Source organism: Peromyscus maniculatus, chromosome 14, assembly GCF_049852395.1.
Source record: "Peromyscus maniculatus bairdii isolate BWxNUB_F1_BW_parent chromosome 14, HU_Pman_BW_mat_3.1, whole genome shotgun sequence".
NCBI lineage: Eukaryota > Metazoa > Chordata > Mammalia > Rodentia > Cricetidae > Peromyscus > Peromyscus maniculatus.
The window spans coordinates 63,534,929-63,560,242 of NC_134865.1; the positions used below are offsets into that span (position 1 = coordinate 63,534,929).

The following is a 25,314-nucleotide window of genomic DNA, read 5'->3' on the forward strand; positions in this document are numbered from 1 at the left end:
CGAAGATGTGTTATCAGTGCATATAGTGCAATGTGGTACTGAAATGCACTTATAATGTAGCCTAGCTAAAAATAGTTGTTTATATTTATTAGCCTTTAGCTGTGGTATTTGGCTTATAGGAAATACAGGTAATAGAAAAATTAATGAATGGATGCTGTCATGACGACAAATGCAGGCAGGACATTCTATAGAAAAACTGCATCTACTTTTAACACAGAAACAAACCAATCACCCAACCAACCAATCAGACAAAGAGCTACATTATAAATATCAACTTAAATGTAATGTTGTGATGGATACTTGTTTCAACAAAATCAAGATCAAGAAAATTTTGAGCTCAGTGCTGTAACAATATATATTACGGGTATATATAGGATGGAAGGATGGAGAGAGAAAGAGAGAGAGAGAGAGAGAGAGAGAGAGAGAGAGAGAGAGAGAAAGAGAGAGAAAGAGAGAGAGAGAGAAGTACTAGGAGATTGGACCCAGGGCCTTGTACATGCTAGGCAAATGCTCTTCTTGGCTATATCCCCAAGGTGGTAAACTACGAATGAGAGAATGAATGAGTAAATAAAGTATCACATGAGCATATGAGTAAATGAATTCCTATCACTTCCTGGGACTCTCTATTGAGCCTTCAGTTTGAGTTTTGATGTGGTGAATATCATAAAGTTCCTGCTTGATATTTCCCAATGCTGCATGTGCTCATCATGGGCACGTGGCTGCCTGGGAGCTGTCATCACCAGGCTGACAGCAGCAGGACAGGCTATGCCAGCTCTCTGCAGCCTAGGGAAAAAAAAAAAAAATCAGGATCCAGGTGGAAGTGCTAATGAAAAATGCATCATTTTTACATAGCTATAAAGTTAAAAACAGAAATCTAGATCCGACCACTGTAAATCAGGAACCCTCAGTTTCTGCATGTTGTCATCCAGTCCTCTACTGTTGAAAGAAGTGAGGATATAGAGAACAAACTGCTTATTAGAATTAAGTGCTGAGTATTGGAGAGAGACTGGAGAGATGGCTTAGCAATTAAGAGCATGTACTGCTTCTCCAGAGGATCGGAGTTCAACTCAGCATCCATGTCGCTTGGCTCCTGCACTCACATGCACAGACATACACACATCACATTTCATTAAAATAAAGGTTAAAATACATTAAAAAGAGGTGGGGGCTGGAGAGACGACTCAGTGCTTAAGAGCACTGGCTGGCTGCTCTTCCAGAGGACCTGGAATTGATTCTCGAACCCACATGGTGGCTCACAACCATCTGTAACTCCAGCTCCGGGGGACTGGACATGGTCTCCTGACCTCCTTGAGCACCAGGCACACAAGTGGTGCACAGACACACATGCAGGCAAAACACTCACACACACAAACAACACCTCCCCGCAACAACCCTCCCCTGCCCCCAAGAAAATACAATAAAACCCAAGTGCTGTGGCAGACAGAGGTTCTCCACTGAAGCTGCACTTACAGTTTGTCCTTTGGGAGAACCTTCCTCAGTCAGTTTCTCAAACATCTCTTTGGCTGCTTGGACATTCTGGGTGAGGTAGTCACCAAACAAAAGAGCATAGGACACTCTCTCCAGGGCTTTGGTGTGATTCATGCCTGCTGCCTTTTGAAGATATCGATACGCTCTTTAAACAGAAGCAATCAAACAGAAAGTCAGCTGTGTTTCCAGAACAGCCATGAAAAGATTTTTTTATTACTAATGTACCGCAATTTTCTTATTTTATAATAAATCCCTACATATTACTCCTACTATATCATGTTATTTATATATGTAGAAAACATCCCGGACAGTTTGATTTAGCTAAGGGGCCAGTTTCCCTTATGTCTAGTATCTTGAAATTATCTAATTACACTAACAATGACCGAAAAATCTAAGGAGCAGGTTAACAAGATTTGCAATAGAAAATTGTAATAATGTCAGGTAAATACTCAAATAACTCAAAATTTTCTAACAAAGCCAGCAGGACAAACAGACATAAAATGTTAGAATTCTTTTGGAGTATTACATTCTGGGTGAACATTTTAAAGCAATACAAAAAAGTTAACACATTTGGTGACAATTCCTTTTGTTTGTTTTATGTCATTTTTGAATCTGGAATAGTGCATTCATTCTTAGTTCCTAGAACCAACTACAACTTTAATCTACTACTGCCAATTTTCTCATTGATCAGCCTTATGGTCAATATGTGTAATCTTTTCATCCTAATGAGTTAAAGTCTGCTCAGACACATTAAGGTTTCCTGCAACAGCACTTAAGAAATCTCATGTGTCTCTGGTCACATGATCTTAAGAAAAAGCACTCAGTGACTGGCCTCAGCGAGGGCCCGTGCTGGGGAAGGCGGCCGGACAGTGCGACCTACTCTCTCTTCTGGCTCTTCCTGTTGCTTCCATTCAGTATCTTCATCCCAGACTGGTAAACCATCTCTGCTTCCTGCATCTGCCGTCGTTTCGCAGCTTCTTCTTCAGCTGACAACAAAATGACACGGGCATTAAATGAATTTCAGTTTCTTTTCTTTCTTTTTTTTTTTTTGGTTTTTCAACACAGGGTTTCTCTGTGTAGCTTTGGAGCCTGTCCTGGAACTCGCTCTGTAGCCCAGGCTGGCCTCAAACTCACAGAGATCCGCCTGGCTCTGCCTCCCGAGTGCTGGGATTAAAGGCGTGCGCCACCACCGCCCGGCGAATTTCATTTTCTAGTACCAAGCTTACTCACTGTTTCAGGTAGGAACACAGCAGAGAAGGATCTTTCACTATTTCCAAACACGACTCTACAGATAGCTGAAATGTGCCCTGTACTTGACAAAGACTTCTGAAGTCCACCAAAGTCACTTTCTTTTAGAGACAGCAAGACCAGGCTGCTTTTGAGCACCTTTTTGTGTTAGTGGTGATGACTTTTTAAAATAGAATTCAACTAAAACTTCACATTCAATGCAAACTTCAGCTAAAATAGTAATAACAAGCCACTAGAGAAGAACAGCCAGGAAACTGCCACCACATTCAAAGGTCACATGCTGTAGATTTACAAAAGTACTTAATTATCTAATTAAAATCTTGAAACTTGATTCTTATTAAACATAGATCTAATTTAGTATACAATGTTCAAGTTTATTTATTTTCTCTCTTCTTTTTCTGAAACAGGGTTTCTTGTAGCCCAGGCTGGCTTCAAACTCCCAATGTAACCAAGGGATGTCCTTGAACTTTTAATCCAGCTGTTCAGAGTGCTAGGATTAAGGCATGTGCCACCACACCCAGTATATGTGGCGCTGGAGACCAATCCCAGGGCTTTGTGTATGGCAAACAAGCACTCTATTAATCAAGCTTCATCTCCAGTCCAGCTCATTATTTTTTCATACTTATTAAAATATAACACTAAAAAAAAATCATATAACAGTTGTGGGTTTAAAAAAAAAACTATTTTGCTACTTTAATGCAATGTTTAAAACAGAACACAGAACTTGTCATAAGACAGTAAGTGAATTCTTTTTGTAATAAACCTGGCATATTGAACGAGTCATGCTGGCCTGCATCTGGAGATTTGATGCTGTCTTCTAGGGACACTCAGGAGTCTACACATCGATATTAGAAATGGTATCTGGTATCCCACTGCTATGGCTCCCAAACAGTTCTCCAGCAGAGGGCAGCATTGACCTGCAGGGTGGTTAACTCTACTCCACATGCCAAGTGTTACATAAGCATAACATACTTCACTCAAAGCCTTTAAAGACTCTATTTTTTGGTTTTCTTCTGATCACTATTAACCTTTGCCATCACAGTCAGCTTCCATTATTGATGAACTGTTTTGTATTAATTAGTTCAATAGCCTGCCTCAAGGATTTATGGAATTACCTACGAATCAATGAGACTTAAGTGTAAAAAGGCTGAATGACAGCCTGAAGTAAGTATATTCCATGCTCACAGCCCTCAAGTTGTTCTCTAGGGCTGTGACCATGTCACCAGCGCTGATCCATGTGGAAAAGGGCAGCTAGAACATGCCTCCCAAATGCTGCCCTAGACAGAAAGCGACGGGGCTTGCCCCAACTTGAGCGATACGCACTTTCGCAGAAGCCCCACTTCTCATCCGTCTTGTAGTCGTAGGTTGTGGCACACCACAGTCTGCCATCTTCCCGCCCGTCTGACGTGCACTCATCGTATTCCTTATCCAGGAAAAGGAAAGGGAAGTGGCAGGGCTCCCCGTGCGCCGTACCTTCAATGGCAGTCAAAACTGGAAAAAAAAGAAACGTAAGGCTAAATATGGTCACCTTTGTGATGCATCGATTCAACAATGTCAAGCTTCAGCTGTCAAAATCTGAATGCAAAGAGATACGCTGCAGTATTTGGAGTGGGAGACAGGGGAGAGGGAGAGCTGATTTGATTGGAGAAGACTTGAGGTCAAGGTCACTTAGTGAGCCTGGCTAACTACTCACATACATCTAGCTTAGACTTTGAGTTCTTAAGATAAAGCAGCATGGTGTTCAAAGTCTACTAGGAAACTGCCTACAGGCTGTCCTGAGTTTGAGACTAGCCTGGACAACAGAGTCTCAGAAAGCAGAGCAAAGCTAAACAAAACAATAAACCCAACCAAAAAACTCCCCAAACTCCTGTCTAAGGAGTGAACAAAAACCAAGGCAGACATAAGGGAATCTTCTCTACTGCTAGGACCATTTTCCTTTTTTCTGAATGGAACACACAATTTCAACTCTCTAAGTTATACTGGGATAATGCTTCCCCAGGCAAAATCAATCATTCACATATTCCTCTGGGAAGCACTTTATTAAGTATTAGGGCACAGAATTTTATTAGAGGACTGACTGACTTACTGAGGGTTTTATTATTAGTCCCACCCCGCTGCCCTGCACTGTAGCTCCTACTAGACTATTTAATATGGCCCCTGTCACGTAAGATAGTAAGTCCAAGGACTGACAGCTGCTATTGTTGCTGACGCCCTTCCTCTGAAAGGCTAGAGGTATCCCTCGTTTTTAGTTTAAACAAAAGACACACCTTAAGAAACTAATTTTAAAAATACTTTCAGTGGGAGAAACAAATGTTTCAAACGGTTGCATCAGGTAGATGCCACTCATCCCATAGCTGCAGGAGATGTAAGTTTACCATCCTGCCCAGTCAGCGGCTCCAAGTGTGCCCAGGGCTGTGTGAGGAAAGGGGAATCTGACAAGTACAGATACCATGTGTGACTGGCATGTAAAGGGGCATGGACCTACCTACCCAGATTTATTTTTTCATATGGCTCTAACTCACTGGTTCTCAACCCCCTTTGGGGGGAAGGTGTCAAATGACCCTTTCACAGTGGTCGCATATCAGACATCCTGCATGTCAGATATTTATATTGTGATTCATAACAGTAGAAAAATAACAGTTATGAAGTAGCAACAAAAATGATTTTATGGTTGGGGGGTCACCACAACATGAAGAAATGTACTAAAAGGCCACAGCATTAGGAAGGTTGAGAACCACTGTTCTAACCTGTTTACCACATTCCTTTTTCTATCAAGTATATGAATAATAAAAGTCAATAAACTTGCTTCTAAAATAAAGGAGTTCTATGATCGTGGAAAGCTGGAATATTTCAGACCCAATGTCAAGGTTATCCTTAGTCCCTACACAACCCTTTCTCATTCACTCATGTCTGACTTGACATCCTCTCGACTGTCAGGTAAACCTCTGGTGTGCATAAGCTTAGCAGACCATTAGCTTCCACCAACCCCAAAGCTACAAATGTCATCAGATAACATTGGAACCTTTCATAGATTCCTTCATGTTAACTCTCCTAACCCCATATCCTCATACTACCATCATTTGGTTAAAAAAAAAATGCATAGATTTGTGGTTTTCTTTTGTGACGATAAAACTTTATGTGGCTGCTTCTACACTGGAATAACCAATGCTTCCAGGACCTGGTCACTCATACCTGGCTCAGAATAAACCTTCTCACTCCCTTTGGAGGGAGAGTAATGTTTTGGGTCAATAGCAACAAAATCTTTTCCATAAAAGTTGGGGTCTGCTGGAAGCCACTGCCCATGATTCCATGATCCCCCACTAGGGGATGGGTCCTTTCCTGTCTTCCCCAGAGCAACAAAGAAGCAGAAATACTTTTGTATCACCCAGCAACTTGCTTTCTCTGAATTTGTGTGTGCCAGCAGAATAGATCAAGATGCTGGTTATTATACTGAATTATTATTTTTGTATTTTTTATATGACATAAAACAGCTGGACAGTATGCAAATATAAAGAAAAAAACCCAATCATCTTTGCCTACCACTTCAAATTCTTTTTCTTCAGTTAACGAGGCTTTGTAGAAATTTTGAGCTTTTCCTTTATATTTGCAAACATGAAAAAAAATGGCTCCCCTGCCCCACACACGTTCATGTGACTCACTTGTTTGTAAAAATGTGCTTTATGCTCAACACCTGTTTTCCTCTTGGAGTCTACAGTTTTGGCACATGCTAGGCCAAGGCGAATAGCTGGCTAGTTCCCAGTCAAAACACCAGACACCAGGTCTCTCCTGAGCCTCCCCGCTGGCAGTGCCTCATGGGTTACCCGAGTGTGCTCGGTGCATGGCAGCTGGAGGTGCCAAGTGAGTCCTAGATGGAAACGGGGCCCTGAGAATTTAGGCAAAATGTGTTTTCAGTTCCTTCTCCCCACAGCAAATACCATATGGAGTAAAAATGACTAGACTCCCCAAACCCTGGCCCAACTGCCAGGAGAAAAGACTCAGCCTCCAGTTCAAATACCTGAGACACACTGGCTATAAATAGACATGCGCACACTGGCTGGCTTTTGTTTCACCTTTTCTATGACTTGGAACGTTGTTTAGGTGTTGACAGATTGAGAATTTCTCTCTTTCCAGTTTTGGCCAGAACTGTAAATAAGTTACATTTTGTGTTTATACATTATGTCTGTCCAGTTCATTTTTAGGTGTGTGTGTGTGTCATGTGCACGTGAGCGCAGTGCCTTAGGAGACCAGGAGAAAGCTGGAATTACAAGCAGTTGTGAGCTGCCTGCTGATGACGCTGGTCAGGCTGTCCGCAAGAGTGGCAGCATCTGCTGGAACTGCCGAGCGAGGCGCAGGCTGGGCCCTGGTGACGGGACACTCCTTGTGTCTAGTTTCCTCTACTTGGCCACGTGCACCCTTCCCACTGACTTTGCTCTCAGTCTTTCTGTTGTAGAAGTGCTGGCCATATGTTTTGACTCCTTCTAGCAAAGCACCGAACTGTCTTGGGTCCCTCCAGTGGGATTTACTAGAACGCCCAGGACTCCCTGAGATGTGCCAAACCACGGCTAGGGAAGAGGAGGGAAGGGAAGGGAAGGGCACAAGCCAGCTGCACAGGGAGGGGGGTTACAGAGCCATGCGAGGTAGCAACTGAGGGTCTGTGTACCTGAGGGGAAAGCGACCCATGGCAGCTGAAAAGAAGGGGTTTAACTCTAGGAGAGTGGGCTTGGATCCCCTGCCTGCTATGGCTTTTACTGGCTACAGAAAGGGAAAATTAAGAGTAGCTTAGTTGATATGAATACTGTTGGTTTTTGATCTGACCTCCAATGGGCCTTAAATTCTCTAGGCCGGACCAAAGACGTTAAAATTTACATTGTTTTCTCCTCTAAAAGAGTGTACGCATGTGTGGATAGGGTGGGGTATAGGATCAAATCAGGTCCTAGGGCTGAAAAAAATGGCAGATAAGCCAGGGAGGACAAAAGGGCTCCAGGTGATGTTCAGTCTGGGTGCTGCTATCATTGCTGCGGCAGCCTTCCTTCCTGTACTCAGGCCAGCTGGGTTCTCTCTGGCTGTTTTGAGGAAACACAGCAAATGCTGAATTAGCGGGGGTATGACTAGACAGCAGTGTGTGTGTGGGGGGGAAATGGAAGAAGGATTTTTAGTGGCGCTTCATTTTGTGGTTAGACATCTTGGCTATATGGTAAAAGTTCATACAAAAATATTAAGTACTTATGACTTTAAAAACGCTAGAGGTATCACTGTGGTCAAGAGAAACTGAAGAAAGAATATGTTACTGAGACGTAGCTTCCTTGGTTTTTCCCAGGAGCAAGGGCTGGAATTTAAACTGTGAGACTGGAAATATGACAAGTCTCATGAGATGATGTTTTCTGTTATGGAAGATGTGGACTGGTCTGTTTAAGGGGGAAACAAAAAGAAAAAGAGTGGTCTACAGACAGAGATATTGTTTAGGAGTTGAAAAATCAGGTTTTGATTGCTAATTCATTCTTGTGAAAGCTGAAGTCTGATTCCTTCCTTCCTTCCTTCCTTCCTTCCTTCCTTCCTTCCTTCCTTCCTTCCTTCCTTCCTTCCTTCCTTCCTTCCTTCTTTCCCTCTCTCCCTCCCCCTCCCTCCTTCCTTTCCTCCCTCCTTCCCTTTTGTTTTGGTGACTAGGATCTCACTATGTAGACCAGGCCTGCCTCTGCCCCAGAGAGCCTGGATTAAAAGCATGTGTCACCAGAGCTGGCCAAAGTCTGATTTCTTAGAGGCGGATGATTTTCCAACTTGACTGTATTCTGAGTAGGTCTGTTAAGATGCTAAAGATTGACTAGACCAAAAAAGGCTCAGGAAAACCTGGCTTATTCAACTCTCTGGCCCTGAAGCACCTTGCTTCTGATGCTGCTAACATCTGGCCTTTTTTGAGCCCTGAGTTTACGACTGCCTGGACTTGATTCTGAGCCAAAAGCCAATACTGCCCAGGATAGGCTTTCAGCCCCAGTGGGAACTATGTCCCATTCAAAGCAGGAATGAGCTCAGTGAACAGCCCCGAGGCTCCTGCAGACTCACACATTTAGGACACTGCTCAGGAGCCCCATAGCTGTGAAAAAGCCCCATTTTGGGGGTTGGCTGGCCCGAATGGCCACACTCACATGCTTACTGGGAAGGGTTCATTCGGTGCTGGGACCCCTGAAATCCAGCTGCTGACTGGCTGTCCACTTCAGATACAGACAGCACTGTGAACTTGTGATTACTGCCCAAAGCTACAAGTCTGGAGAAGGCACATTGCAGAGACCATGTTCCTCTGCTCACTCTGGGCAGGTCCACCTGATTCCTGCTGAGCATGTCTCACTGCTGCTGATCCTTGTGCCTCTTTCCCTGTGCCACAATGGATGATGACCCACTTCCTGTTCCCCACAGCTCAGGGAGATCTGAGGAATTACAACTCTCCTCTGAACGGACTGATAAATGAAGAACGATCACGGTGAAAGTGTAAAGGAATATATGCATTTATTTTCAGTGTTTGAAGAGTCAGGACTTTGTTGTGTTCAGTTTCTGAGCACTGTGTCTTCCTGGTGCAGTTACACAAAAATGTTTTTCTGTGGCACTGTTCTGTGCCTCTTCCATATAATCCCTCTAGACAAACGCTATAGATGAAACTAGGGAATGGCTGAAAAAATGTGTACTTATGGTTTCTGAACGCAATTACTGATTTTCTAACAACTGAGCACAATCAACTGAAACTCCCATGGAGGAGGCAAGAGGGAGCAGAGGGCATTCATGATCTCTAAAATCTGTTTCTAGAAACTGCTACTGCGTCCTAAAGACAGGCTAGTTATGAGAAGGCAGTGGGTGACCAGGCTTTCACTTCCTGCACAGAAATCCTCCAGATCCTTTCTCAGACTCCTGGGTAGATGACTGGGTTATGGACAGTACAACCACGTGAAACCTCCTCGCAAGTCACCGCAGTAGAAGGTCACATTACACCACTCAATGTGCATCCTGCTTGAACAGAGCAAGTTGGCTCTTTGTTCCCATGGTGTCGCGTGTACCACATGGGATGGAACGTTTCATATCACGACCTCAGCCCCGGAAGGTTGTTGGGTCTACTTCAACTTACAAGACATAGTAAAACTGTGTCTGATTGATGCTCTGGGGCAGGTTAAAGAGCAAAAATGTTAAGATAGAAACTTAAGGAGGAAGCCACCTGGCTTTCTAACAGATCTATTACAACTAATAGGATTTGCTGTAATTCACTAGAACAGGACTCCTAGAGGGTAAAGCAGCAGTCTGGCCTCAGTATTCCTGGGTTTTATTGATAACACCTCATATCTACAGATGCCTTTAGCCAATGACCACAGAAGTAAAGAATGAGCTGAGAAGAATTAATGTATCAGCCTAAATTCCATCCTTGAAAAGGTCTGCGGACAAGGGCTGCCCTTAGCTGGCATGTGTGAAATCACTGATTTCTGATGAGATCCCACCATGCCGCCTCTTCAGAGTGGCTCACTCAGACTATACAAACAGTATGATTCATACCAAACACTCGCATTCTCTCTGCATGTCCACAACTTTGGTACGTATCAGGTACACAGCTGCCACCTTGCCCAGCTCCAATAAAAAACGTCAGGTACTCTGTCTGCCCTAGCATTCGGTACTGGGACTTTAAAGTTCACTATGTGTTACTATAACTTATAGCTGGAGAGTTAAGTGAACTTGGGGTGACATCCCTGGGAGAGGACCCTTGGAAGCTCCCCCAGGCTTCACTTCATGCACTTCTTCCTATGCTGATTGTGCTTTGCATTTTAAAATTAAAATGAATTAATTGGGCAATAGGCACGTGCCTGCCACAGCGTTTGTGTGTCAATTATTTTCCTCTTTCCACCATGTGTATTGAATTCTGGTTGTCAGGCTCAGCAGCAAGTTCTTGCACCCGCTGAGCTACCTTGCTTGACGTGTGTGTGTGTGTGTGTGTGTGTGTGTGTGTGTGTGTGTGTGTGTTTGTATAAAATTTGTTTATTAAAGTATAGCTATGAATACAACTACATTCTAAGTCCTTAGATTCTTCTTAGTGAATTACTAACCTGATGGCTGTGGTCTTGCTAACACAGTAGGAAACTGTTCAAGGAGAGGTAGGAAGGTAAGTATGGCTGGGGTCACGTGGTAGAAGGGGAGTAGCAGAAGAGGAAGCTGGAGGCAAAACCTACAGTAAAGGTGAGAAGTCTGATTCTAAGACGACAGGAACCCAGGAGAGTGAGCAGAAAGTTGGCTCCGCCTTCCTGCCTGCTGTCAAGAACTGACTTTAGAGGAAAGAGCGAAAGTCTGACCCAGAAGGAAACTGCTGCACAAAAAATGGCTGAAGGAAGAGCTGCAATTTGGAAGTTGGGTTTGTTTAAGGGGGTGGAGAGGGCATTTTAAGCTGTGAGGGTAACCTGTGGAAAGGCCCAGGACACAAACTGCACAGCATGCTTGGGGAACTTTCAGGAAAGGATGTTCTAGGGAGGGTGAGAGTGCAGAGGAGCTGCTGACATGCCCGATTCTGTGAATCATGCTAAGAAGTGTGTGCTTCACTGCAGAAGGCGGACAGGAGGTAGTAGCTGTAAATAAGGAAGCAGGGTCCAATCTGAATTTTAGAAGATTAATACAGTAGCAACGTGAACCAAAAGCTAACAGAGGGAGCAATTTAGAAGGGACTGTCACAGGATCTAATTCTAGTGTAGCTGAATGGAACACACAAAGCCATGCAAACTCATGCAATGTAGATTAAATATTAAATATACATACATAAGTGGTATATTATGAATAAATAAAAAATCAATTCAAATCATTACTGAAAACTAAAAAAGTTGAATGGGTGAATGTAATGTTTATAAAGTTGTTGGTACAATCACCCACAAAAACTTACATGACAGATAGTTAAAACACTATCTCAAATCCTTAGTAAATACATTCTGGAGACAAAAAGAATCAGAAACCCCTATCTGTTGTGTCTTTTCACTAGCCTGAGAAAGAGACTTGATCAGAATCCCTTATAAACATGCTAGCGACAGACTGGCCCATCAGGTATATTAAAGGTACAGAAAATATCCCAATACATTTTAGCAGGATGGACTTGGTCTGTCTAGACTCCTCATTTATACAAGCCTCAGATATATGCAGACACCACTTTCTAGAGCAGTGGCTCTCAATCTTCCTAATGTACAGTTCCTCATGTGGTGGTGGTACCCAACTATAAAATTATTTTTGTTGCTATTTCATAACTGTAATTTTGCTACTGTTATGAATCATAATGCAAATATCTGACATGCAGGATATCTGATATGTGATCCCTGTGAAAGGGTTGTGACCCACAGATTGAGAACTGCTATCCTAGAGGATATCTTAAATTTTATGATTATCAGAGAACGAACTGGAGCCATCTAATCAACATGGCTCTCTTCTGTGGAAGTGACACTCCACAGTGTCCCTTGGAGGCCTTGTACACTATGACCTGGCTAGAGCCCATTCTGGAGGGAGGTAAAAAAGGAGCTGCGGGGAGCTCTGCTGGTCATGGCCTTTGCTTCCTTTTCTGTGTGTTTCTTTGAAAATATGCACCATGTCTGGCAATGGATAAGAGCTCTGATTCTTTGAAGTTCAATTTGTCAATCAAACTCTTTTCATTACCTCACCTGTAATACTTAATTAGCACTGGAAGTATTAGCATAAATGCTAAATTTCCTAAACTTATCAATAGAAAAGGCCCATGAAAAGGCTCAGTGGCAGTGTGAATTGTTGGTATCTAGGCAGGGTCTAACTCATGGAAATGTATCCAGGTTTTCTGGAGAAACAGCTGAGGTTAACCTTTAGGTTAGGAAATATACTAAGTTTGATACATATTATTCTGCCTGAAAAAAGTTATGAAGTATCACCAGAACCCAGTCCAAAGGACAAAGGCATAAACTAAAGGTATTCCCAATGGACAAAAAGAAGGAACTTTGACCATCAGGAATGGCTGTGTAGAGTGAACTGGGATAACTACAGATCATGGGTATTTAAAAAGTCTATTTGTTCATCCTCCAGGTTTCTTTACCTGTAGTTCCTAGAATCTGAGGTTCCCTTGGGACTGAGAATTCCCTACTACATACAAATGTGAGTGGGAGCCAGGGTGCCAAGTTACCAAACTAGGGAACTAACCATGCAATCGGAGGGCTGAAGCCTCAGCCACTGCATCAGGGGAGCGGAAGGTAATGAAGCTTCCACACATATCCCAAAAGACTAAGTTCCAAAAGGGTCTCGGCAGCTGAAAGGATGGAGGTCCCTGGAGGGTGGTGTACCCAGAGGGGCATAGAAGCTTTGCTTCTCCTCTACCTCAGTGTACACAATTCCTGTCTGGTTGTTCATCTCCATCTTTAATATACTCTGTAACATACTTTGTAACAAACGGGTGAACACGAGTCTATTCCCGAGTTTTGTGAGCTGCTCTAACAGATTAACTGAACCTAAGGTGATGTCATGGGGAATCTGGCTTACAGAGACTGTCAGAAGCACAGGCCATTGGCATGTGAGCGGGGCAGGTGGCAGTCCTGTGGGACTGAGCCCTTGACGTGGGGGACCTGATTCTATCTCCAGGTAGAGTGACGGAACTGAGGTAAAGAAGAGGGTACCAGGCAGCATCAAGTGTAACATCCACGCAGAACTGCCTGCTTGCTGTGTGGGAAAATACCGACCAACTGGCGAGTATATGAAAATGCCTTCATTTGTTTCTTTTCTCTGTATTTTTACCAGTGCTCAAAAAGAAAGCAAAGGACTTCACACTGTACATATATACACCTGGTGAAAAGCTCATCAGAATACTCCAGGATACTCTCAACCATTATTTTTAGTTGATGGATTAGGCACTTTCAGTTTTTAAGAAACGATTTTTCTATTAATGAGTATGACAGAGTTTCAAGTGGGATCAATTCCTGGCAGAGGCTGGCCATGAAGTAAGTGCTGCTGCGGTCATCATGAAGTAACACAGTAAATGGTACAATGGCAGCCTATGGCAGAGTGGATACCGAGCCAAACTTCAAGAGGACAGGCATTCAACACACACTGTTTTCAGATCAGCTCTGGATGTAAAGCTGTGAGGCCGGTGCAGGTCAGAAGAAGATTAGGGTTTAGTATCAATGGGAGAAGGTCAAGACCTAAATCAAATTACCCCAGGAAGACTGAAAAGTTACAGGATGATGGAGACGGTGGTAACAATCCTAACACAATTCTGCAACCACACTGAAAAGCCTGTAACAATCCTAACACAATTCTGCAACCACACTGAAAAGTCTGTGTTTCCTTCTTTTTGTCCCACCTTCACATGTAATTTTAATTTTCTTCCTCAGAGGACTTTACATGCTAGTATACAAAAACACCAAGATATTAATAGGAAATATATGCAGTCTTATCTATGAATTCAGGTCATGTGACATTAAACCTGCACAATGAATATCTGATTTGCTAAAACCTTGAAAATCCTGTAAAACTATACTTTGCATTTTCTATGTGGTTAACAGTCAGCAAACCCAGCTTTCGTTAGCCTTTGTCCAGGTTCCCCAGTTTGCAAGTTTCAATTGTCTCTTTCCAACATCAGGCAAAATCAAGCAAAGTGTCAAGGGTACCTGGCTTCTGGACTCTTTTTGCTTCTTCATAGCTCTTGCTGCTTGGATTTGGAGAGTCTACAAAGCTGATTTCTTCGGTGACACTGACTTCCTCCTCGGTCTTGGAGCCCTCTTCCTCATCCTGAAGAGGAGACTCCAACTCTGCTTCCTCAGAATCAACAAATATCTGGCCAGCAACCACTTTGCCTGTGGTGGTGTGGTCCTTTCCTGACTCATCTGCTGGCAAAGAACTCTGAGAATATAAAATGGATTTGTTACTCACCATCTGGACCAAGACTCCCCCCAAGCTAATCTGTCCACTGCTTTGACAAGTGACTACAAGTGTCTCCTTCAGCTCCTTGACATGCCAAGCTGCACCTGACTATAGGCTCTGATGTGCTTATCACAGTCAGGGCTGCACCACCTGACTAGTTTTCAATTTCGACTCAAATGTTACTTTCCCATAAGCTGTCTTTAATCCTGAAAGTCTGGATTACATCCTTGTTTACATTCTACTTTATACTTGCCCTTGGTAACTCTGTATTACGACTTCCTGTTTTTTATCTCTATTCCATCTAGAGATCAGTGTTCAAAACTAGTGGACCTCCTTGGATATGTGAGAATCAGCTATACTTATGCAACCCATGAGGCTGCACTTCCTGATTTGATTTTAAAAATTACATGGTGATATGGTGATGCACACTCTTGATCCCCACACTTGGGAGGCAGAGGCATGGATCTCTGTAAGTTCAAAGCCAATCTGGTCTACATAGTGAGTTCCAGGCCAGCTGAGACTATATACTAAGACCTTCTCTCTCTCTCTCTCTCTCTCTCTCTCTCTCTCTCTCTCTCTCTCTCTCTCTCTCTCTCTCTCTCACATACACACAAAAGTGGGCAAGGTGGTGCATCCCTGAAATGCAGGTCACCTTCAGCTACATAGTGAGTTTGAGGCCAGCCTGAGCTACACGAGACTTTAGGGAGAAAAAAAGGGAGTAAAATCAATCTTTCTTTGGGCACTAAAAATACTGTCTTAAAGCTCTTTTCTGTGAATGTCCACCATCCACACAGCATATTCAAATTTAAGTTGAAAGTGACCTAACAGCCAGCACTCCTTAGGGAAATTCTTATTATTCTTATATAGGTCAGTGTTTTTTTTTTTTTTTTTTTTTTTTTTTTTTTTTTTTTTTTTTAAACCAAGAGAATTAGTATGTCCTTTCTAAGGTGTATAACTTCTGCCTTTAATTTGTGCAGTGCAAATCTTAGTACCTACCTTGGAATCTATGGATTCATCCTGGTTACTTTCGTCATCTGCAAAGAAATTTTAAGACAAATTATCTTTTTTGTTGGGAACTATAAATGTTAGAAAGCACACAAAAGATACCATGTGCCCCTACCCAAGAGTCCAAGTATTTCAGGAATTCTATGTGAAAAACTTGGAAGAAGGACAAATATACAACAGATAATAACCAGTCACTGGGTAAATAAACCTAGATTACTTATTTATTTAGGTTCTTTGAGACAGGGTTTCTTTGTGTAGCCCTGGCTGTCCTGGAACTAGCTCTGTAAACCAGGCTGACTTCAAACCTGGTCTGCAGAGATCCACCTGCTTCTGCTTCCTGAGTGCTGGATTAAAGGCCTGCGCCATTACCACCTGGCTAAAAATTGATTATATTCAAAGATTTCACAAAAGGTTAAGGAGAAAATTTCCCCTTCATTTTCCACATAGGAAAACCAGAAGGCTCCCTTCTCATTCCCCTAAACCGGCCTCTGCTTCAGACTCCATCTCAATTTATAAAAATGGAACTCTTAATTTCACACCCTAGGTTTTTAGCCACTCTATTTCTCTGCTGAGGATCTGGAGTTACTGTAGGTTATTTTAATTCAGAGTAGGATTTTGTTGTTTTACTAATACAACATTACTATTCAGTGGGGTTAAAACATATTTAGGCAAATATATTTAATATTTGTGGTCTACTTTGCTAAAGAGATAACCAGATACAGACAGATGTAGCACTGAACTATCATGTGTTACTTGTATTAGAGTATTTATTAAATCAATAGTTTCTGTATGTCTATGTGTCTGGGTAAGTGTATGTCATATATATGTGGGTGTTACAGAGGCCAGAAGAGGGCTGGGGCTTATAGATAGCTATGGGCTATCTGATAAGGGTGCTTGGCACTGAACTCAGGTCCTCAGCCCCAAGAAATCATCAGCTTCTTAACAGGTGTGTGTGCACGCTTGTGTGTGCATGTGTGAGAACCTGAGTGCATGTGTGTGCAGAGATGGCTCAGTGGTTAAGAGCACGGGCTGTTCTTGTAAAGGACTCAGGTTTGGTTCCCAACATCACATAGTGGCTCACAGCAGACTGTGACTCCAGTTCCTGGTGAATCTGATACTCTTTTCTGGCCTCCATGGGCACCAGGAAAGCACATACAAAAACACTCAAACACAGAAAAATAAAAATAAACCTAGAGAAAAAAAAAGTCAATAGATTATGTTTAAAAAAAATGATTCCAGGCATTATTTACAACTTGCTTGTGAATGCACACAGGTAGCTTGGTTTTCACAGAAAACAGTTTTTCGATCATCTTTTTCCATGATTCTCGGCTGCTTCCACTAGTCTTGGGGCTGTTTATAGTGCTCGCTAGAGAAACGGGAACAACTCAATGCCAGCAGGTGCAAGTGTCTGACCTCCACAGTCACGGCCAGTGTAAAGACAAACAGCCACATCATCTCCTGTTTCCTTCTGCTTTAACTCTGAATGGGGCATCACTATTCCTTTGTCCATCAGCTATATGAGAAATTCACAGTGAAATTCTATAAAACCACTTTTTACCAGATAACGTGGCATTATTTTTGTTTCAGATGGTTATACCATAAGGGTTTGAACTTTATACAGCGTATTTTGCAGTATTTGTTCTGCATATCTCAGAAAAGTAAGTCTTCCAGTAAAATTTTGCCACATGCATGTTTCCAATTAAAAAAAAAAAAAAAGCATAGCTACTATTTAGATTCACTTGCTTTAGGAGGACCTGCAAAATGTTTTACTTTTGCAGGTTGAAGGTAACGGTGGTGGGGTGGCATGCTTAGTCCCACATTGCCCATGACACTTTGGCAGTGGTCCATGAATTCACAACCAGCCCTCCTCTTAGCTTTGGAAGATCTAAATGGTTCAAATACGATCCTCAGTAAATCTCTAGCTAAGGGAAGGAAATCCGTATCTATTATGTATCAGTGTTGTATGTATAAACGGAACTTGCTAATCACAAATACCAACTGTTTAGTACACGAAGGTCAGCCCCCAGCTGTGCACACTTGTCCATGGTATGTCCCCATACGCTGGGCCTCTGGACTAGCTGCAAGTGCAAATCACTAAGTCGGTCACAGAGACGGCTGGTAAGTAAATAATATAGATAACTTATGAATAAATAATAAAGGACACACATCTGAAACACAGAAAACAGTGAGGCACTGGAGGAGCAAAACATGTTGCTGAACTCCAGGAGAAAGGATCTGTGACATCAGGGTGGTTTCATGTGAATTGCATCATTCTTTCCTTCACAAACCAGGAGCATATACGAAGATGACTTGGTCAACAAAACAGTTCTTTCTCGGTTACTAAACAGGAAAAGCTACTCCAAACAATAGCTTTAAGGATAAGCTAAAGCTATTTTCTCTTACCAGCCGATATTTACACATAACACCTTTAAAAAGGTTGCTAGTTAGTGACTCTAAGGACTTCTGAATGTAGCTTTCAAGTAAAATCAAAGACACTGGCATTGTGCATAAAAAGGAAGGGCACAGGAATGCTTGAATCAGGCATTACATTTTATCAGCTACAGAAACAAAGCAAGAAGAAAAAAAAATGCAAAAGGATTCAATGAGGAGTTCCAAATGTCTCATTCATCAGTATCACATCTAAGATGTAAATGCCAAACTACTTTAACTAACTGTACACCTGCCTTGAAGAAAGATCCATTTTCCTTTTTGTTACACTGGCTTACAAGACTGCACATGACCAGGGACATGCTGTCAAGGAAACGTGACCACACATATTCATTTACTATGTGTCATGTATATTAGACACATTAGTCCACCTCCAAACATAAAGAGCCGTGAGTTTAGAGAAAAGGGAACAGCCATCCTGCTTCTGCTTTGCTCGACATGGGTGCAGATCGTAGGCAATTCTGGATCCTAAGTCACCCCAAGTCGAAGGTCTGGAAAGTTGAGGCCCGGCTTCCCCAATACTTATTTGGACACACATGGCTCAGTATGAAAAGCTTGCTCAGCCTCTACTCTTAGTCTGTCAAAAGGGACTACCACCGTGTGGCTGGTGCTTCACAAGGATGTGGGAGGAACAACTCGAACGGTGAAGTTAAGTATTCTCGGCAATCTCGGAGCTGCTCTCTGAACTTCTTCTCTATTACTACGGCGGACCTCAAACACCTGGCAGTGTAGCTGATGTGGAGACTGTGACACTCATTCTCCTAATCTCGCTCAGTCTCTCATCACCCTGTCTTGGATTGAACCCAGGCAAACTCCCAGCTCCAACAAGGCCTGTACTTCTAAGTGAGAAAAATGAACACCCTTTCACTGTTGAGAAAATTAAGGAGAAATACCTTTTTTTAACCCTCCTCTGAATTTATTCATTTACAAGAAAAAGAAAGCATTTCTAATATAAGAACCATGCTTTACTTGTCTCTAAGCCAACATATTTGATGATATTTACTAACAGTGATGGAATGAGGGTCAGCTTTATTGGCTAGTCATAGCCAATAAAGCTAAAGGTCATATGGTTGTTAGTTCAACCTGCCCTGGGTAACATTAATAAACAAAAAAATGACCACAAAAATCGGATTTTCAGTGAGAGCAAAGCTTTGAATCTAAATTTCAAAAGAGGCAAACATCCTATGTAAATAAGCAACTGAATGCATGGCATGGAGAACTGAAAAAAATCCAAGTCTTTAAATTATAAAGCTTTATATCAAATGATATTTGAACTTCACATGAGTGGAGTAGAGCTATCTTTTGATATACACTGATGCCTTGTTCCAAGACACCTCAGTGTGCCCTAACCCTAGAAGTCCCTTATATAAACAGAATGAAACTGCAGATAGCACTATCCCTTCTTACAAGGTGAATGTTAAACAGTTAATATATTGCTTAGGAAATAAGGATTGGAATAAAAGTCCACACAGGTACACTACACAACAATTTAACTCGAAAAGTTGGCTGAATCCGATAACGTGGAACTTATGCATTAGCAGGGTCCACTGGGCTTTCTCTCTCTCTCTCATGAGGCATTTTTACACTGTAGGTCTGGCTAAGTTTTTGCTTAAGTTTTGACAGAGAAATGCATGGCTGTCACTGTGATAGAAATCAGAGCAGACATTTCTTAAACTCTGTACTCTATTATATCAACACAACCCTAAGATGTAAACACTTGAGTACGAAGTACTTTAGGATAACTCTCAACCAGTTATTGTCTCCAATGCCAAGAGCTCAAAGTGCACACAACACAGTCAACTGAGATGAAGGAAAAGCTGTTAAGTTTGAGCGTTCTTTAAACTCTGCAAATGGGATTTCAGAGGGATATACATCATATTGTTTAATTACTGGAACCTTCAAACTTCAGTGTGAAGAATCACAGAGCTTGTTCATATAAAGGTATGTGGTGTACTCTAGACCTGAAACTGTATTATTAAGAAAATCCCAAGGAGAATTCATTTGCAGGTCTACAGTTCATCAGGGTCTTTATCCAAAACATGTAGCAGTCCCACTTCATACCTCTTTTGAACAACTGGGAAAATTTCTGCAAGAGTCAAGTATTATATAGTCTTCAAGGATGTGACAATCAACAAAAACTGTCACCTCAAATGGAGCAGAATTGGCCTCAAGCACGATGCTGGCAGAAAAGTGATTACCATATGCTTGCCACTTTTAAAATGGTATCTAAAACATGATAGGCAGGAGTTTGGTTTAACTCTCTGGTTTTCAGAAGTAGGATGGTGTTATGGCTTTCATTTATAACCAGGACAGAGAATTTGGGAATTCAAATTACCATCTGGGAAAATTTTTGCTGTTAAAAACAAAACAAAACAAAAGGTTGACATTTATATTTTGCAGTGTTCCAGAAAAAAAAAGTAAAGCCACTCAACAGCTGTCTTGTTGAATGAAACTGATTAAAATCTCAAAGTCTTTCTGTAGTCAATGTTTATGAGCACTTAAAACATCCTAAGTGTGTTTAAAATAAACATATCTAAGGTAGTAAGTTTTCTAACGGTGGCAGATCAAAAAATTAAAAAAGAAAATACTTTGCAAAGAAGTAGTATATGCCACCCAGTTGAAAAAAATCAATTAATAATCACACGGATTTTCGCATCTAAAGACAAAGAAAGGCTAAACTATTTTCCATTCATCTTGGCTGAATCAAGCCCCTCTCAAAAATCATAAAATCACTACCTACAAACTCAGAAACCCCGTGGCAGAGGTCACATTTCCCGAGGAAGGTTTATTTAAAGGGGAAGGGGGGCGGGGGAGAGAGTGACTACATTTATATCAGAAGTTTTCCTTTTAAAAAACCAGACTAACAGACCAGGCGTTGAGCAATCCTTCCACGCCACTGTCAACATCCTAGTCCCGATGAACCCTGCTCTGCACAAAGTGACAGCTCCAGGTGTGTCAACTGCAAACCCCAGCCTGTCCCAGAGCCTGTGCACACATCGCCTACGTGAAGACTGAAGGATCCCGGTGGGTCTGAGCCAGCTGTCGGGAAATCCCTTCCCCACCAGTTAATTCCTCATTCGTCAGAAGTCAACCTAAAGTTTGCTGCGTGGGAGACGTGTGGGCAGGGCTGACCAGCCCGCCCTTCTTTACGGCCAGCTTCCTAAGCACCCTCTTTGGCCCAGGATAACCGAAGCAAGAGCGAGCTGACAGTGTCAGGGCGAACTGTGACCAGAGATCGCGGAGCCCCACCGGCCCTGTCTCCACCGCGGTCGGGGGGCGGTGGCTCGGGGCCTGCTTCCCGAGGCCCGATACTGACCCGAGGATGCGGCCGCCGAGCCCAGGAGCACCGCGCAGAGCAGCAGCGTCAGCCCGACGCGGACCTGCATCCTGTTCGCCGAGGTCGAGAGCCGCCGCGGTCGCCGCGACCAACCCAGCCGCTGCCGCCTCGCCGCCGCCTCGCCACCGCCTCGCAGCCGCTCTTCCTGCTCAGGTTCCTTTTTTGCCCCTTCCCAGGCCTCCCTGGCCCAGCGCGCAGCCAATCCCCGGCCGCCGCTCCGGCCCCCTTGTCCAATGGCCGTGCTCGCTCCGCCCCGTTTGTGGACACGCCCTCTATGTCATCCTTTAGCCAATCACTGTGCACGGTTCTCACACCGGCTTTCCCGGTTGGACCACGGCCTCACCGACATGGCCCCAGCTAATTGGTAGCGCCTGAATCAGCGCGTTAGGTAAGGACTCGGATAAAATGGCCCTCCTCACCCGGGACTACAACTCCCACAATACACTTCACTAGAGTCTCTCGGCCGACGCTCTTGGGAGATGTAGTCCAGAACAGCGCAAGCGAACCAGCAGCAGGTGGCTGGGAAAGTGAGGAGTTGGGTTAGATACTCAAGGAATGGATGGATTCACGGCTCTCTTTTGCGTTTGAACCAGAACAAGTGTCATGGAACAGATATCACACGGTTAAGAACTGGTAAAGGTTGCTACGCATTTCTTTGTAATTATTTTGAGAATTTGAATTGGACATGACGTGAGCTCTGATAAATATACAACAGCTACATTAAAATTTTAAGTACTTTTAAAATTTAGTTGAAAAACACAGGCCTTTAAAAAAAAAGCTTGGGTAAAACAATACCTGTAATTTACAGAGGCCGCTCATGTTTTCTCTAATAAAACAAAAGGAAAGAAATTTCCCCCAGTGAAGATTAGTTCAACTCCTGTGTTCATGTTTGCTTCCAGATCCACTAGCCACTTGGTGAATGTGCCCACAGCTCTGGAACACCTCTTCAAACACTTGTCCTCATTCTTCTCTAGGGAAGTATTGCAATGCTCTCTTCTTCCTTGGCCAGAGATGGGATCAGACGATTGTGTGGAGACAGAGGTGAGAGACTAGGCGTTTCAGACATGGAGATAGTTATGGAGTAAGCAATGATGCAGGGCATGATTCCTTTGAGTCACAGGGCAGCGGCTTGCAATCTCCTTAATCAATTTAGGTTGTTCTGCTGAGATTTATTTCCCAGCACTGACATACAGTTGGTTCTAAGGCCAGGAACTCATCTGGGGTTTGGGGAAAGTCCTCCCTGTCTCACTGTCTTGACGTCTTTGAAAGTTGTTTTCTATCTTCTTTGACAGTCTTTATTTTTAGGGAGATGCTAAAAGATTAGCTGCTGTTCATTTGCATCAGAGGGGATGAGGAAAAGAAATCTTACAAATTTTCCTCTAGGCTTGTGCATATGTGGTGTGTGTGTGTGTGTGTGTGTGTGTGTGTGTGTGTGTGTGTGTGTACACATGTGTATTTGTGTGTGTGCAAAGTGGAGAGGACAGGTTGATGTCAGGTATGGTTTTCAATTTCTTCACTTTAGTTTATGAGACAGGGTCTATCACTCAGTACAGAGCTTATAGATTCAGCTGGACTGGTTTAACTAGAAGTCCCAAGGACCATCCTGTCTCCTCCTCTGTAGTAATGTGATTATAGGTTCATGACGCAGTGCTTGCTTTTTAAAAACATGGGTTCTGCAGGATGGAGCTCAGGTCCTCCATATTAGGTCTCAGGGTGTCCATATATTCAGAAATTAGCTGAACTATAAGAGGACTTCTGGTGGTTAGACACAAGCCAGCATTCTTCAGGAACTTGTGAAAAATGGTTTCCATCTGCCAAAAAGAGTCATTTTGCTTACAGAGGAACATACGGCTCTCCATTGACATGTACTGTCATATCGAAGCCCAAGTCAGCCTCCAGGCTCCCTCAGTCCCTGTTCTCAAGTACTTGTTATACATTTCAGAGCCCCACTGCCAATCTCTTCGCTCCATCTTCTCACCTTCCTTGTAACCGCTGCTCTCTAATATTCCTGCGATTGCCGCCTCTCACTTCTCTCACTGTTCCCTCACCATGCTATTTCGTTCTCTCCCCACCATTGTCCCGCCCCACCATCACTTCCCTCGTCCTGGCCATGTTAGCCCGCTTTCCTTTTTCTCGGCTCTGGACTCTTCCAGATGCCTCTGCTGTTTTCCCTCTCACACATACAATAAAAACCTTAAGATATCATGGAGTGGTCCCATTGGCAGTTTCGAATCTTAGGTGGTCTTTTAATAAAAAAATCCCGGAGCCAGATATCAGGGCGAAAGCTGAAAGATCAGAGAAGCAGCCAGCCAGCCACTAGTTCTTACCTCATTCTGGATGAGGACTCAAAGGCCTCCAGTCTGAGGAAACAAGACCAGCTGAGGATATGGGAAGGTGAGGTAGCTGTGGCTTATTCTTGTTCTCTGATCTTCCAGTGTTCACCCCAATACTTGGCCTCAGGTTTGATTTTATTAATAAGAACTTTTAAGATTCACGCTACATTAGGGTTCACAATATATCAATCAGCACAGTTTCTTTACTAATGGTGCTTGTACACTCAAGCACTTTACCAAATGTAAATATTCAACTCAACACAAGCAAGGACAAGGTGGGAAGCGGGAACTTCAGCTGAGAAAATGCTTCTTAGATTGAACCCGAGGAAACCCTGTGGGGCCATTTTCTTGATTAATGACTGATGTGAGTGGGTCCAGGCCACTGTGAGCAGTGCCATCCCTGGGCAGGTCTTCCTGGTTTGTATAAAAAAGTAGGCTGAGCAAGCCATGGAGAGCAAGCTAGGAAGCAGCATTCCTCCATGGTCTCTGCTTCAGTTCCTGCCTCCAGGCTCCTGCCTAGGCCTCCTTCATGTAGACTCTCACTAGTAAGATAAACAAACCCTTTCCTTTCCAAGCAGGCTTTGGTTATGGATTTTTATCACAGTAATAGAAATGACACAGTCTGAGTCATCTCTCCCTCAACAAGGTTTCATACTCTAGCCTAGGCTGGCCTGAAATTCACTATGTAGCCCAGGCTGGCCTTGAACTTATGTCAATCTTCTTACCATGCTGTGATTATAGGTATTGGCTGCCATGTTCAGCTCTAGGGTCTTATTTTTATTGCCTCCTTATCTTCATTTCTGACATCAACAGTATTCCCTCAGAGTTCCACTGTGTGGGATGGCTTTGTCAACTTGACACAAGGTAAAGCCATCTGAGAGAAGGGGACCTCAGTTAAGAAAGTGCCTCCATAAGATTGGGTTGTAGGCAAGCCTGTAAGGCATTTTCTTAATTAGTGATGGATGGGGGAGGCACCATTGTGGGAGGTGCCATTCTTAAACCCGTGGTCCTGGGTTTTGTAAGAAAGCAGGCTGAACAAGCCAGTAAGCTGTACCCTTCCATGCCCTCCGTAACAGCTCCTGCCTCCAGGTTCCGGATTTGAGTTCTTTCTTTGATGAATAGTGATATGGAAGTGTAAGCCAGAGAAACCCTTTCCTTCCCAACTTTCTTTTTGGTCACGGTGTTTTATTTCAGCAACAGAAACCCTAACTAAGACGTCCACTGTTTTGAAATCAGAGACTAGACTATGGTTTATTTTCCTAACTTTTATCATACCTATTATCAGTCTCATCCTTTTGAACCATGTGATTATTTTTTTTTAAATTTACTTTTATTTTTAATTGACTTATCAAGCAACAGGTTCCCTTATGGCATTTAATTATTTTTACATTGTATGAATACTTGATATTACTTTATATTATTGTATTGCTCACAGTATGACATTACTCATCTTTTTTTCTTTCTCAGTAGGAACTCCCTTATTGGCCCTCACTTCCTCTTCCCTGGAGATGCACCTGAATCCTAGGGACTCTACTGACCAACGCCAGTCTCCCTTCCCTCTTATCTAAGTCACATACAGTG

At 43.0% G+C, this 25,314-nt stretch overlaps 1 protein-coding gene across 1 annotated transcript in view; it reads right to left on the reverse strand.

Moving 5' to 3' along the window:
- The window catches only part of Sel1l (SEL1L adaptor subunit of SYVN1 ubiquitin ligase), a 45,139-nt gene extending 23,483 nt beyond the window's left edge, over positions 1-21,656 (reverse strand). Inside the window, exons 1-6 of the mRNA XM_006987270.4 lie at positions 21,380-21,656; positions 15,607-15,644; positions 14,358-14,589; positions 4,060-4,227; positions 2,369-2,474; positions 1,471-1,633 (exon numbers count right to left, since the gene is read on the reverse strand). Of these exons, the coding sequence (XP_006987332.1) occupies positions 1,471-1,633; positions 2,369-2,474; positions 4,060-4,227; positions 14,358-14,589; positions 15,607-15,644; positions 21,380-21,449 (777 nt within the window). The 5' untranslated portion in view covers positions 21,450-21,656. The remainder of the gene's footprint in view (positions 1-1,470; positions 1,634-2,368; positions 2,475-4,059; positions 4,228-14,357; positions 14,590-15,606; positions 15,645-21,379) is intronic.
- Between the last annotated feature and the right edge of the window lie 3,658 nt (positions 21,657-25,314).